This window comes from Crinia signifera, chromosome 3 (genome assembly GCF_055691185.1).
Source record: "Crinia signifera chromosome 3, ASM5569118v1, whole genome shotgun sequence".
Taxonomy (NCBI): domain Eukaryota; kingdom Metazoa; phylum Chordata; class Amphibia; order Anura; family Myobatrachidae; genus Crinia; species Crinia signifera.
In genome coordinates, this window is record NC_139219.1 from 141,681,666 (window position 1) to 141,696,621 (window position 14,956).

Below are 14,956 nucleotides of genomic sequence, written 5' to 3' on the forward strand. Positions count from 1 at the left end.
GTCCCAGTAAGCAGAGTCAAGTTAGCAAAGTTGCTGCAAGTTAACAGGATCCAAGGAGGCGAAAGGGAGAGGAGAGGGGACTATGTAAAAAACAGACCCGGCCTAAACCCCGGACCGAAGATCAAAATCTACAGTCCGGAGCTTGTAGTGTCCGGTCCATGGAGTGTCCCGTCCGGGGGTGTCTTATACGGGGGTCTCTGTGATAGCTATATTCAGGTGGACATGGGGAAGGGGAGATTACAGTCTCCCCGTGTGGTCCGGCCTGTCCGGTTTTTGCTACATGTCCGGACCATACAGGGAGGCTTCATTCTCTCCCTCCTCCTCTCTCTGGTGACAGGTGTCACAGGCAGCCCCTCGGACAGGACACCCCCGGACAGGACACCCCCCGGTGGTCCGGGGGGTCTTGTCCTGATCCGGTTTTTAGCCATACCCAGAAGAGAGTTGGTCCAAGTGAGACAACAACAATTGAGGTCCAAAGTCCAACAAGCAGTGTGGCCTATGGGCTATTTCACACGCTCTGGCTCCTGCCAGATGGCGAAATCCCGCACGGCGAAAAGCCGTGCCTCACACTGTAGTTAATAATGGACACAATTGTGTCCATTCACACAGGACGGCCACAGCCCGGCCGCCGGGTGGAACCGGATCCCACCACTGGAAGGGTCAGCTGCCAGGCTGTGGCCATCCCCTCCATTGTAAACTACTGTGTACGTGCCGTGTGGGATTTCGGCACCCAGCAGGAGCCGGAGCTTATGAAATAGCCCTATGGGTAAAAACCGGACCAGGACAAGACCCCTGGACTGCCGGACCAGACATCAAACTCTTCATTCCGGAGCTTGTATCGTCCGGTCCAGGGGACGGTGTCCAGTCTGGGGGGCTGCCTGTGACAGCTGTCACCAAGTAGAGGAGGAGGGGGTAGAATAAAGCCTCCCTGTATGGTCCAGGCATGTACCAAAAACCGGAACAGTCAAGACCACACGGGGAGGCTGTAATCTCCCCTTCCCCATGTCCCTGGTGAAAGCTATCACAGGGACACCTCAGACAGGACACCCTCCCAGACAGGACACCCCCCGGACTGGACACCTCAAGCTCCGGACTGCAGATTTTGATGTCCGGTCCGGGGTTTTGTCTGGGTACAGTTTTTACATAGTCCCATAAAATCAGTGTGAATTTGGAACTGGATTACAGCAGTGGTACTCAAACCTGACCCCAAAGTGGGTCCCGATCTGCTCAGTATGGGGTCTTGACTCCCTGTTGCTGACCATCAGGCTGATGACTTTTCTGGAAAATCTGTTGAATTGTCTTAAGCTGCCCATACACGGCCCAATACGGGCGTGCGTTGTGGGCTTAAATAGCACAGTTCACATCACATTGCATTGCATGTGCATGCATTGTGCATGCAAGCACATGCTTTTTGTACTGTGCGATGAGGTGCCGCGGGAGCGCGCACCTCAAAGCAAGGAACGCACAGCCCGGCATCGGGCCGTGTATGGGCAGCTTTACGCCAATCGTTTTGAGCGTCTACAATGCTGCTGCGCTATGCATGTCCTGCGCGCGCCACGCTTTGGGATTGTTTTACACGTCCCCTTGCCACGCTTCAGGCTCGGTGGCTCGCTGCGCTCACCTCGCTTTATAAACTCCACGCCGACGTGAATAGTAGGGGTATGAACAGGTCGGGAGGATGCGTACCGCATCCGCTCGCCACGCTTCGGGCTGACTTGGATAGTGGGGGTGTGCAAGGATGGAATAGCATGCAAATCTGCAGGAAATGGCCGAAAATCCTCAAAAAAATCGGCTGAAAATCAGACGCAAATCACCTGCTAAATCGCATCGCGGATCAAATCGGCCGCAAAATAGTATTCGATATCATATGCGATTTACATTAAATTGGGCGCCGTGATAATACACAAGTACCTTATTTTTATTGTCTGATGGGGTCCCAGAGCAAAATAGTTTGAGGTCCCCTGGATTACAGTATTATTAGCGTTTATTTATACAGCGCCACAAGGGTTCTGGATTTTAAATGTAAAATGTGATTGTGTCTTTCTGCTGCAGTCTGCAGGGAAAATTATGATACAGTATATACTTTTTCATGCATCACCTAAGGCTCATACAGGATTTTCAGCTTTGAAAACAGGAATTACTAGCGCAACTGTAGTGTAACAATTTGTGGTGACGTTATGTTACAGGGCTCTCTCTCCTTGCACTGCAGTTCCGCTTCTAAAACTACAGGAGGCGCTGCGCTACATGAATTCCCAATCCCTGGTGTGGAACTCACCTGTGCAGCGCTGGCGGTGACCGGGGAGTCCCGGGCAGGGAGGTGCAAGCACTCCTGGGTGACGTCAGCCTAGACATGGCGGAGAGACACCAAATGCAAGAGGAGCGAGGGGACCGCGTAAAGTCAGACGGAGAGACCGTCACGATGAGCCCACAACCCGCAGGCGAAGCAGCCAGTGCGCACACAGGTAGCATGAAGGCTTAGGTAGCTTGCCTTGTCCCTCTGCACACGTTACTTGGTAGGGAGAGACGGACACCACACCTGTGCTCATGTGATAGACATGTTATGGGGTCAGTTATCATATACCTTTGCTAGATACGCAGCTGCTACTGTAGTGACTGTCATAGGATAAAGCCATTGTGACTATTGCTGTTTTTACAGTATGATAGAATGTGATAGAATGTACTGAATGTGATAGAATGCACAATAGAGGGTTTGTGGTGATTTGCTGCTGTAATACCAGGATATGACATGGGATGTGAGTGCTGTGCACAGGATGTGTCAGGCTCCTGTAGGGGTGGCTCACGACGCTCACCTGCTGGTAGAATAAATATGTTACAGGTGTCTCGTGCTGACAGGTCCTTGTATTGTATCTTATCCTCATCCCTCATTTCTGGAGGCACTCCCAGATATTAAAGATGTGTCCTAGTTTTTTTTTTCATCCTGACCTCATCTACAACAAGCATGATCTTACTGTTTATTCAAATCAGTAACCACTATGGGGTTCTCCATTTAGCTGCAATAGTTTTTTTTGGCTGATTAAAAATGAGTATTGTCGCAATTTGAACTCCATGATCATTATCGCACTGTTATGTTACAGCCATTTTGGTACTTGTGTAGTTTCACGGTGCCAGCATGGCAACTTCCGGGTTCTACGCTTGCCACAAACTAACTTAACTCCATGCCAACATGGAGAGTTCATACCCCCACTATCCATGTTGGCATGGAGTTGATTTTAGATAGCGTGGCAAGCGTAGCGAGCCACCGAGCCCGCAGCGTGGGCGAGCGAACCGAGCACCGCAAGGGGACTCAGACGCACGGCGTCATGCTGGCGCCGTGAAACTACACAATTACCGCCATTTTTTTATTGGCTGAAAAATTAGGTACTTGTTTCCTAGCACGGCGCCCGTCGGGTCCCATCGCATACCTTAACTTAAGGTATGCGATGGGACCCGACTGACCCGATTTTCGGGCTTTAAAGAAGTTTTTAACGCACTTTGAAAATCGGTCGCATCACATTCCATTATAATGGCATGCAATGCGACATGACCGTCACGACCGACCCGCCACACTATATATTAAATCAACTCCACGCCGACGTGGATAGTGGGGGTATGAAAAGGTCGGAGGACGCGTACCACCGCCCTTCGCGGGCTCGCTGCACTCACCACGCTTCGCGTTGCCGTTGATCGTCATTAACAATGGGGGGGCATACAATGAAAAATGGGGTCTGGGGGGCATTTAACATTGGGGCCAATGTAAAATCGGGTCTCAGGGACCATTTAACATCGGTTCCAATGTAAAAATCGGGTCGGTCGCGTCGCATGCGATGCGATCGACCCGATTTCATACAATTAAAATCGGTGGCGTCCTGCTAGGAAACAAGTACCAAAAATTACTGTTTTTTTTTTTTAGCTAAACATGTGTTATTGCAGCTTTGATTATTAGGGATTATGCCTTGCGTGCCTTTGGACGAGATGTATTAAAAGTGATAAAATGGAGGGTGATAAACAACCAATCAGCTCATACCTGTCATTTTTCAAATACAGCCTGTGACATGGAAGGTAGTAGCCGATTGGCTGGTGGTTTATCACTCTCCATTTTATCACTTTTCAAGCTTAGTACATCTGGCCCTTTAGCCTTCTGAAGTATATTTCCCAAAAAGTGCCAGCTATTGGGACTGAGTGGATAGTCCCTGTGGAATCCATTAGCTGAGGTAATTTGATGAAACTAATGGGATATCCCCTTATATGTAAGCAATCAGAACAGTGTCAGGTTGTCGGGAGGAGAAATACTCTTCCAATATGCAGAGTAAGTAACATGCAGGTTCTCTCTCCCACTGTCTCTGAGTTAAAGTTAGTACATTGTGATACAGGTTGGCAATAATCATGAGAGGCAGAACTCTGGGAGGCAATGGAGTCATCTGCCGCCGGGCTCCTGCACCCAGGGGGGCACCTCTCCTCCCCTTCAAGTTTGAAACAGTTAATTTAAAGCAGTTGATATTGCTAATGTTGCTGACTCCCCCTTCTAACAGCATTTTTGCAAGTGTCACACCCTGTATTAGATCCCATGACCATACTGGAGACAGACACCTTACTGATTTAACTATTTTGGGGGGCACCAATACTTATCTTGCCTCCGAGCAACTGGGATAAACTTACGCTACTGAATCATGACATTGCTGCCATTAATAATAACGCATGCCCTTAAATATGAAATTAAAATGTTTACAATTAATTTGACTCCAGTATTGTCCATAATCTTATGTATGACTTGCTTGGAATGTAATTTCTTGACTGTAATAGCTTTTCCCTACAATGTTTATTTTGGGTGTAAGTAAGTGCATGGCACTGTGTCACAGTACCTCGTACTTGCTGATATTCATTTGCAACCTCAGAGTACTTGGAGCATAACTCTGTGCCGCTTAGGGTGCCATTGCCGAAATTTACAGAAAACCAAAATACTATTTATAAGATTGAGTGGGGGATGTTAACTGTACAGCCAAGCTAGGTGGCAATGGTAGCTTCAGTCTAAGGCCGGTTTCACACACTCCGGCTCCTGCCGGACGGTGAAATCCGGCACGGCCAGGGAGCCGTGCAGCACACATTAGTTGTGAATGGACACTATTGTGTCCATTCACACGGGACGGCCACGGCCCGGCCGCACGGCTGCAGCCGGATCCCGCCACTGGAAGGGACGGCTGCCGGGCTGTGGCCATCCCCTCCATGATAAAGTACTGTGTGTGGCACGCTCCCAGGTCGTGCGGGATTTCACCGTCCGGCAGGAGCCGGAGTGTGTGAAACCGGCCTTAAGGGCCATACACACTGGGAATTTTTGCCCAGCATTTATGGGCAGTGATGCAATGCACATCGCTGGCCAGAAAATCACTCATTGCGTAGACGGTGAGTGATTTTCACAGGGTGAACAACTTTCCATAGTTAGTTATGGAAAGATGTTCACTCATCCTGTCAAACAGGGTGATTTTGACTGTTTGAGCTGAAAAGCCACCCAGTGTGTATGGCCTGGCGATGAGTGCTGATGCGCGCTCACGCATAATCGTCGGCCACCACCATTCATTAGCAGATGAGTAATGGGGTGGATGACTTTCTATAGTGTACTGTTATTGTCCACCGCTGCGAAAATTGCTCAGACGGTCAAAAATCGCTCAGTGTGTATGCAACTTTAGCTGTGTTGCGCTGAAAGCAGCTCAAATGACAAAAATCGACTAGTGTGTATGTGCCTTTACTGACATTCAGTGAAGTTCCCTGTGAGAAGTGCTGCTTGCCAGCCTGTACACATAAACACAAGGAAAGTAAACACATTAAGTGGTGCAAAGTGACCATGGCATAACATCTTTTAAGTCCCTGTCTGATGCTAGACAATAGGGTGCAGGAGTGGTGAATCAAACTTGGAAACATTTCCTTCACACTGTGTGCTGTTTGAATAAGAAGCATTTTATATTGTTATGGGGTAATTGCCAATCATGCATAATATTATGCTTTGTAAATGAAGGGAAACCAGGGTACCTGGGGAAGTTTTGATACATTGGACTCTATTCAATAACAGTGCACACTGCTAAGTCCGAATAGTGAATTTCTGCAGGGGTACGGGCAGAAATCTGACAAAACTAGGGTGGCACAAACAGCATCGTAGGGAGCAAATAAGTCTAAAATTTCAGTTCTTGCTACTAAATGCCTGTGAGTATCGTCATTCTCGTCATGCAGCGCACTGATTTGAATAGCTTCAGGGACTTCCTCCCGGCAGTTTTTACAGTGCTGAGTATTGCATTGACCCCATTGTTTTAGATTTGTTTTTCTTTGCTGGCTAAGCTCAGGGTAGCAGAGACTTCACAGTGGATCAAGCCCCGTACACACAGTGAGATATTGGCTAATGGCCAATTTTGCCTAAGCAATTTTGGTTAGGGGATCCGATATGTAATGCCGGCGGTCGGAATCCCGACATGGGGGGGACATGGAGCGCCCCCCCCTTGCGGGCTCGCTGCGCTCGCCACGCAGCGGGCCCGGTGCCTCGCTACGCTCGGCGCGCTATTTTATTCTCCCTCTATGGGTGTCGTGGACACCCACGGAGGGAGAAAGTTTCGGGATTCCAGTGTCGGGATCCCGACCGCCGGCAAATTGACTGCATCCCTTGGTTAGGTGCACAGGAGAATTTGGCTAGATGCACTAGAGATTTTGAGTGCCCATACACATTACGATAAATGTGCAGTACATACTTTTAGAACTGTGTGATGCGATTCCCCAGGAGTGTGCAACACATCACGTCGCATTTCACGTTGCTAATCGCAATGTGTATGAGGACCTTTAGCGAATTTGTCTAAGTAATGATATTCTATAACTGGCCATACACGCTGTGATACGTGCGTGCGTTCCGTGCTTAACAAGCACAGATTGCATTGCCTGTGCATGCGTTGTGCATGCAATGCGATGCAATGTGATGAAAACTATGTGCAAGCACATACTTTTTGTACTGTGCGATGAGGTGCCGCGGGAGCGCGCACCTCAAAGCACATAACGCACAGCCCACATCGCAGCGTGTATGGGCTGCTTAAGATCTAGACAAAATTGCCTTGCCTGTTCAGTCAACCTAGGTTTTTATTAACCATCTAGGAGTTTTTACTATAGTATTCAATTGTTGATATTTTCGCATGTTTTATTAGTCTTTTTTTAATTTTTTTGACAATTCTTTATTTATTTTTGTCAAATTGACATTGTTGAATAATGATTAAAAAATGCCTCCATATGTTTTCCGAACATACCATTTTTTCGACTAGATGAAGAATCTGCATTTTGATTGAATAGGTCTAATCAAGATTTGACCTAAAACCGAAAAAAGTTACCTTTTTTCCACTAGTCAAAAAAACAGCACTTAATTAAATATACCCCTTAAGGTGCCCATACAAGTACCGATTACCCGGTACTTTTTGTGCTAAAATAGCATCATTGTGTATGCGTTGTGCATGCGATGCAATGCTATTATAGCACAAAAAGGAACGGGTAATCCTTCCCTGATGTTATGTTTTTTAAGGATAATATCAGATATTTATATGTGAAGGTGCACTCAGAGATAAAGTTAACAGGTATCAAAGTAAAGAGAGTATTCCTAGAAGTGGCACACACAGATTGAAAGAGTACACTAATAACTTCAATAAGACATACTTTGTTGTTATTATTATAATAATAATAATGAAGCACCACAAGTGGTTCACAGCTATGCTGATTGCCAAACATTATACAAATCCAGGGTATGCAGAACTTAACATTTACAGTAACTGACAACAGAGCACAGGTAATAATTAGCCCCACAATTTTCATACACAATACAGCTGAGATGTAGAGAAGCAGAGGAGTTGTCCATGTGGGAGAGATATATAATTACAAGGGAGAGTGTGATAAGCTGTAATTGAAGGGAGAAAAGAGGGCCCTGCTCCAAGGAGCTTACAATCTAGAGCTGGGGTAGCCAACCCTAGTCCTCGAGAGCTACCAACAGTGCATGTTTTGCAGGTCTCCTCACAGAATCACAAGTGAGTTAATTAGCTCCATCTGTGTATCTTTTAAAATGTGTCAGTGCAGCTGTGCAGCAGCTAGGTTGTCTGGAAAATGGGAACTGTTGGTAGCTCTCGAGGGCTAGGGTTGGCTACCACTGATCTAGAGGGAGGTTGGGAGTGTCTAATAAATCAAGGGAGACAATTTCAGTTAGAGAAGCAGTTGGTAAGGCCGCGCAGGCAAAATCTTTGATTTCGCATGGGGTTAAGTGACCCATAGGGTAGAGGAGGGTAAAAGGTCATTGGCCAACTGGAGAGGGTGGTAGAGAATATGTAGGGATATGAGGTTGGAGATGTAGGGACCAGTCAAGTGAGAAGGGGTGTGGCAGAAGTGGAGCTGTGGCATTGGAAACATATTGGAGGGGAGCGATCTGAGAGTGTGGGTGGCCAGTGAGGAAAATATTGAAATAGTCTAGCTGTGAATTGAGAAGTGAGTGGATAATAAGTTTAGTTGCCCTTTGGTTGATGAACAACCTGATTTGAGCGATGTTGCATAGCTGGAACTGACAGAATTGAGAAAGAGATTGGACCTGAGGGAAGACAGAGCCATCAAGAATGACATACTGTACTTTAGTGGCACATATAAAAAAAATTAAGTTAACAATTTGATAAATGCCTTTCAAAAAAGTCAGGGGAAATATAATGTGACTATGTGAAAATAGTGAACCAGCGTAAGTGAATTAAAATACAGTGCTTAAAGATAACCAGTAACATCTTAAATGTTATTGTGTATGTGTGTGTATGTGATCAGTGTAATGGTGGCCACACATCAGACCAACTTTCCTCCAACCATCCAACTAGTTGCTTGGATGGAATACAAATCTGGTACTGGATGGGAGCAAATGTAATTTTGCATGTGATACTGAAGAGATCTGTAAAGCAGTTGTGGTATAGCAGGTCGACAGGATTTGGATCGACCATGATATAGTCAACCACCCTTAGTCAACCCGGCTTAGTTAAATGTGAATATAGTCAGCGGCCACTAGAGTGGCAGTACTGCTAGTTAGACATGACGGCTGATCAGCGGGACCTTAATCGACAGGACTTTTTCAGGACTTTTTGGTGCCGAATTTCACTGGGGTTCCCGGGTACACTGTATATGTGCACAGTGTCCCCTTACATGGCTTGCTACACTTGCCATGCTATCCTTGGCACACTCTAACTCTATGTCCACTTGGATAGTAAAGTGTGATCCAAGTGGACCAGCACCAAGAAATCCTTAAAGGTCCTGCTGACCATGTGTCCATCGACTATGGACCTGCCGATTGGTTGCCGGTGTCTAACTAGCATTACTGCCACTCCAGTGGCCGCTGAATATCTTTATGGGTCGGCTAAAGGCCCATACACACTAGGCGATTTTCAGCTGGTTTTCCATCCATCATCGCTGTGTGTAGAGATGGGCAAAACGGGTCACTAGCGATCCGGCAGATCAGTCTGTGAAAAGAGACGGATCTTTTACACTAATGAACGGTTCACTTTGAAAGAAGGGGTAATTTGATAATAACGAAGCATAATTTGTTTTACAATCATTTTTTTGCCTTTTTTTTTTTTTTTTAAACTGTGAGCTGAACAAATAAGAATATACATGACCGAGTCAAACACTGATTGATGGCTGGGTGCAGAATCGCCATCGATGGCGTCTGCACCGATGGCCATCCCTAGCAGCAGCAGCCTTGTTATTCTTTCTTTTACTTGCAGAAGCAGCACTGAACTCAGTCTCCAGAGTTAAAACATCTCAGCTGCCACAGGTAGCAGTGCTGAGATCAGGCAAATGCATTGTAATGAAAAACAAAACTGAAAGTAAAAAAACGACGGTTCACCTTTTTAGGATCGGCGGCTCACTCAGTCTTTTTTGGGATCCATCCAAAAGACCCGCTTCGTTCGTGAACGGCTCATCTCTAGCTGTGTGTGTACGCCGCCGGGCTGAAAGATTAGTCACTTTCAGCCCGGCCGACCGCCCCGCTGCCTTCCCTCACCCCATTGCCTCCCCCCCGCTTTTCATACTCACCCTGCAGGATTGGTCCGCACTGCCCCGCTCAGAGTCGTCGCCTTCTCTGTCAGGCTGCTGTGGCTGGATGCTGCAGAGCCCTCCCCCCCTGCCGTCCGCCGTGCTTGTCCCGGTGCTTGTCCTCCTGGGTCCCAGCTCTGCCGCCCGGCCACACTGACACGCTGACCCCGGCTCCCTCTGTCCTGCTCCACACGGAGCACCACTATCCACCAATGTTTTCCTTTTTAAGCCGGTAATATATACATTGCTGGCATATGCCAGCAATGTACATATTACCGGCACCAATGAGATTCTTAAGCCAGTAATATATACATTGCTGTTACGTGCCAGCAATGTATATATTACCGTTACCACTGGTCACCAATGAGTTTCATAAGCCAGTAATATATACATTGCTGGCACCAATGAGTTTCATAAGCCAGTATATTACTGGCACCAATGAGTTTCATAAGCAAGTAATATATAGATTGCTGGCATGTGCCAGCATTCTATATATTACGGTCACCAATGACATTCATAAGGCAATAATATATAGATTACTGGCACGTACGTCTGACCCCAAGGGCAAGATGTACTAAAGGGAAAATGCGGTAAAACCCCCGTTTTACCGCATTTTCCTATGTACTAAAACCCGAACGCCACGTCACCGCAGTGTAGGGTATCGCCACCTTTGGGTGGCGATACCCTATAGAAGCCTATGGGCTTCTTTTCGCCGCCCGACGCCTCCGCAGTAAAACCCGCCGACCCCCCTCTCTCCCTCCCTCTGTTACCTGGTCCAGGTCCTCCTGGACCCGGAAGGTAACACCTTCCCCCCCCCCCCTAGTGACGCCGGCTGCAGTCCTTCCGGCTGCAGGGGGGAGGAGGAAGCGCCGGGGACAGCTTGCTTAGCTGTCCCCGGCGTGAGGGATGCAGGAACCGGCTGGGAGGTGACGGAGACCCCCCGCGCACCACATTCCAGGTATCGCGGGGGGCCTCCGTCACCGCATCGCGATGCCAGCCGCATATGTTAGTACATATGCGGCGGCATCGTGGCGGGGGGGCGCGAAGGGCGGCGATGTATTTTAATACATCCCGCCCCAAGTGTGTAACCTGCATTAGGGGTCCCTCAGGACAGGAGTTGTAGTTGGGAAATACTGTTTTACACTAGCTATGTCTTTGCCAGTCTGCGTAAGATACTCTACAGTTTTTATCTTCAGATAAGGTTTTTTTATTTAATCACATTGCTCTGTAGAAATGCTGCTGTTGTTGAAATGAATGCTTAGGTGTTCAGTTGCTTAATCATTGTCAGAAAAATGAGTATTCAAGTTTCTGTAAGCATCATTGGATGTAATAGGAGATTGCAGGATACAGGTGTGGCTCCAGCCCAGTGTTTTCTGTCCTCTGTGTCTGAAGGGGAGTGCTGAACTGTCTTGGCATCTTCCAAAGACAGGGTGGATCTGGGTGTGGCATACAGACCTGTAGACTTAACAATAAACCCTCCTAATTCTTAACCTTGTACGTTCTAAACAAGTTAAACATGCACTTATTTTCTACCAGCTTGGCTGTCTCATGACAGATGCACTGAGTACACACGTCCATAACAACTCCTACATTATGTTTCATGAAGACCTGTCACAATGTTTTGTGTATAATGTTCTAGGCATTGTCTATATTATGGCAAAATAAATTTAAACTGGCCCCAATACTGCTTTTAGACTAGGGTGAAATGTGTGCTACTCCTTCTCTTGAATGCTAGAATACCGTATATACTCAAATATAAGCCAAGTTTTTGAGCACATTTTTGTGTGCTGAAAAAGCCCCCCTCGGCTTATATTCGAGTGAGGGTCACACTGTGGTGGAGACGGGAGGATGGAGCTGCCAGATGGAGGTGGGACCCGGCATGTGTGCAGGCTGTCACTCACACTGACAAGTACTCCGGCGCAGCCCAGCAGCCGCATCCAGGAGCGCACAGTCCACCTCTGGGTCACACAGCAGCACAAGGAGGAAGCCGCGGCCATGACCACCTGCAGCCACCGTGAGAGGAGAAGGAGAGCAGACCAGGGCGGTTTCGGGAGGGACGGAGTCTAGCATGGCGCTGCAGCACCACAGGCCCCAGCACACTTCAGGTACTCCGCAGCAGCGCAGGTCCCACAGAGTGGGGGGGGGGGGGGTGGAACCACAGATGCCAGCAGTGTTCCACCAGCAGGGGAGGGTGAGGTGGGCAGACTGAGTGGCCTGGAAGCACACGCATTGTAGTGACTGTCAGCTGTCACTGTCAGCCGCAGGGAACGTTGCCGGTGTGCAGACATCAGATTGCAGCTGCTGGCTGCTGTCAGTCAGTGGGCTGTGTCATGCTGTCTCTTGTGGTGGGTCCTGCTGTACTGCTAGTCCTCCTGCTCCAGCGCGGCCAGCCTCCAATCATTATGTGTGCTGCTATCTATTTTGCTGTTGGTGTGTACTACTACTGGCTCTGGCATCTTTACCACTTTCCTCCGCTCCATCTAATCCTCTCCCCATCAATCTCACCCTCTCTCCTTTTCCCAGTTTTTGGGGGTTAAATTAGGTGCCTCAGCTTATACTCAGGTCGACTTATAATCGAGTATATACGGTAGGTGTTTCTACTCAAAATAAACATTTGCATGTTGCTCATCCAATTCTTTGAGAAAAGTGCAATCTTGGTTGACACTATGAGCAGTATTTAATTGTATGATCTTACCCGATCTCCCATCTAAAGTGCCAGAAGATCACTGGGCTATATTAATTGATGTTTTTCGTTTGCGCATATTGTACTCACTTTGGTGGAGTTTAGGCATGTATAGTGTCTAAACCGACCAAACAAATGGGTGCAAAAGGAAAAGTCCCATTTGAGCGCAGAAATGGGTGACTTTTCACGCATTTCAACTTGCCAATTCTGGGACTAGTGAGATGAATTTATGTTAGCGTGCCTGTCTGCAGAATCTATTGGTGTGGGGACAGGCTCAAACAATTCAATACCACCCTATATAAACAATCAGAATGCAAGCTGTCTCCAGATAGTGCTCTATTAGGGGATGACCAGGGTTGCACTTGCCAAGGGCACTGCCTCAGCTTTTCAATCCCTGCTAGCCAGATGACCTATTCTAAACCTTATTTTATTATTATATTGAGCTTTATTTGTTATGTTCATTGATCTTGACAGTCAGAGGGAGGAAACTGAGCACATTTTTATGGGTAGTGTCTTCAATTCTTAGAGATCCGAACTTACCTTATACGAAGGCCGGATCCGAGGAGTTTGCCGGTTCCCGCCATCTTTCCGAGTCCAAAACGTCATCATCCCGCGTCGGATTCTCGTTCTTCATTCGGCAAGTGAATGTCAGACAGCATGGATGTGCCCGTGCTGTCTGCAGTGGAGGGGGACTCATGGGGGCTGCAAGTTTGACACACTAAAGGGGGAACTAAAGGACTAAAGGGGCTGCTGGAGGGGGGACAAATTAAAGGGGGAACTACTGAGCTGCCAGGGTCCAACTACTAAGGGGGAACTACTGAGCAGCCAGGGAATAACTACTAAGGGAGAAATACTGTGGAATAATCTAAGGGGGAACTACTAAAGGTACTATTCTGTGGCACTACTAGGGGGGCTGCTATATGGGACTGCTGTGGGGGATAAGGGGCTCTTATTATTACTGCAGGGCTGCCCAGTTACAGTCCAGCTGTGCTGCCCAGTGTCCCATATCAGTCCAGGGGTGCCCACATGTGTCCCGCATCAGTTCAGGGGTGCGCACATGTGTCCTATATGAGTCCAGGGGTGCCCACATGTGTCCTGCTTCAGTTCAGGGGTGCCCCCATGTGTGTCGTATAATTATATGGGTTCCCCCATTTGTCCCGTATCAGTCCAGGTGTGCCCCCATGTGTGCTGTATAATTCTATGGGTGCCCCATATCAGTCCAGGGGTGCCCACATGTGCCCCATATCAGTCCAGGGGTGCCCGCATGTGTTCCACGTAATTCCAGGGGGGCCCCAATGTGTCCCGTATCAGACCAGGGGTGTCCGCATGTGTCCCATATAAGTCCAGGGATGCCCGCATGTGTCCCATATCATATAATTCCAGGTGTGCTGCTCCTTATTTTAATTAAAAGATTAAACATTTTAGTTTTTTTACTGCAGGAATGTTGCCATGTCTGCCGTATAATTACATGTGTGCCGTATCAGTCCAGGGGTGTTGCTATCTGTGCCGTATAATTCCATGTGTATCAGAAAGAGATATGGATGTACAGTGCTAGGTTTATACTGAAGGAATGTACACTACCACTTCATCTGTTCTGATTCTCATTATTGTGAGTATTAAACTATACATCTTTAATAGAAATGAGAATACCAACCAATATGTTGATCGATCCAGACTTCCGCCATCCAAATTCGTCATGTCCGGCGGGAATACACTATCTATGCCAATCATACTATTCCACAAGTGGCATAACATCGCCGCCCACATTCCAAACACCAACACCTATCACTATGCAACTGGCGTCACTTCCGCCAATCAGAGCGATACAAACAACCAACTTCCGCCATTCCTTACTCCTCCATGATGTATCCTACAGCTCGTCACTTCCGCCAACCAAGGCCATTGGAATAAGTTTATCACATTTTATATGTATAGCACATCGCGCTACAAAGAGCGCTACCCACTGCTTTTTCTTCACTGACATATGTTCCACCAGTACATATATTTAATCAGCCTTACTTAGGGTTTATGATTATACCCCACTAATTTATGATTAAGCACTTTCATGATCACATGATCCGGTTCGATTACATGATGGAGTCATGTGACATCTGAACTGATCTTTCTAAACCTGTTTTCTACGGGTTTTTTTTTTTTATAAAAATGATTGTTTACAATCCTCCTGTGCATACCTACCACGTATGTGAA

General features: G+C 47.4%; 1 protein-coding gene across 1 annotated transcript in view; it reads left to right on the forward strand.

The window, feature by feature from the left end:
* The first annotated feature begins 2,247 nt into the window (after positions 1 to 2,247).
* MAP7 (microtubule associated protein 7) overlaps positions 2,248 to 14,956 on the forward strand; it is a 181,561-nt gene continuing 168,852 nt past the window's right edge. Inside the window, exon 1 of the mRNA XM_083176626.1 lies at positions 2,248 to 2,462. Within this exon, the coding sequence (XP_083032752.1) occupies positions 2,351 to 2,462 (112 nt within the window). The 5' untranslated portion in view covers positions 2,248 to 2,350. The remainder of the gene's footprint in view (positions 2,463 to 14,956) is intronic.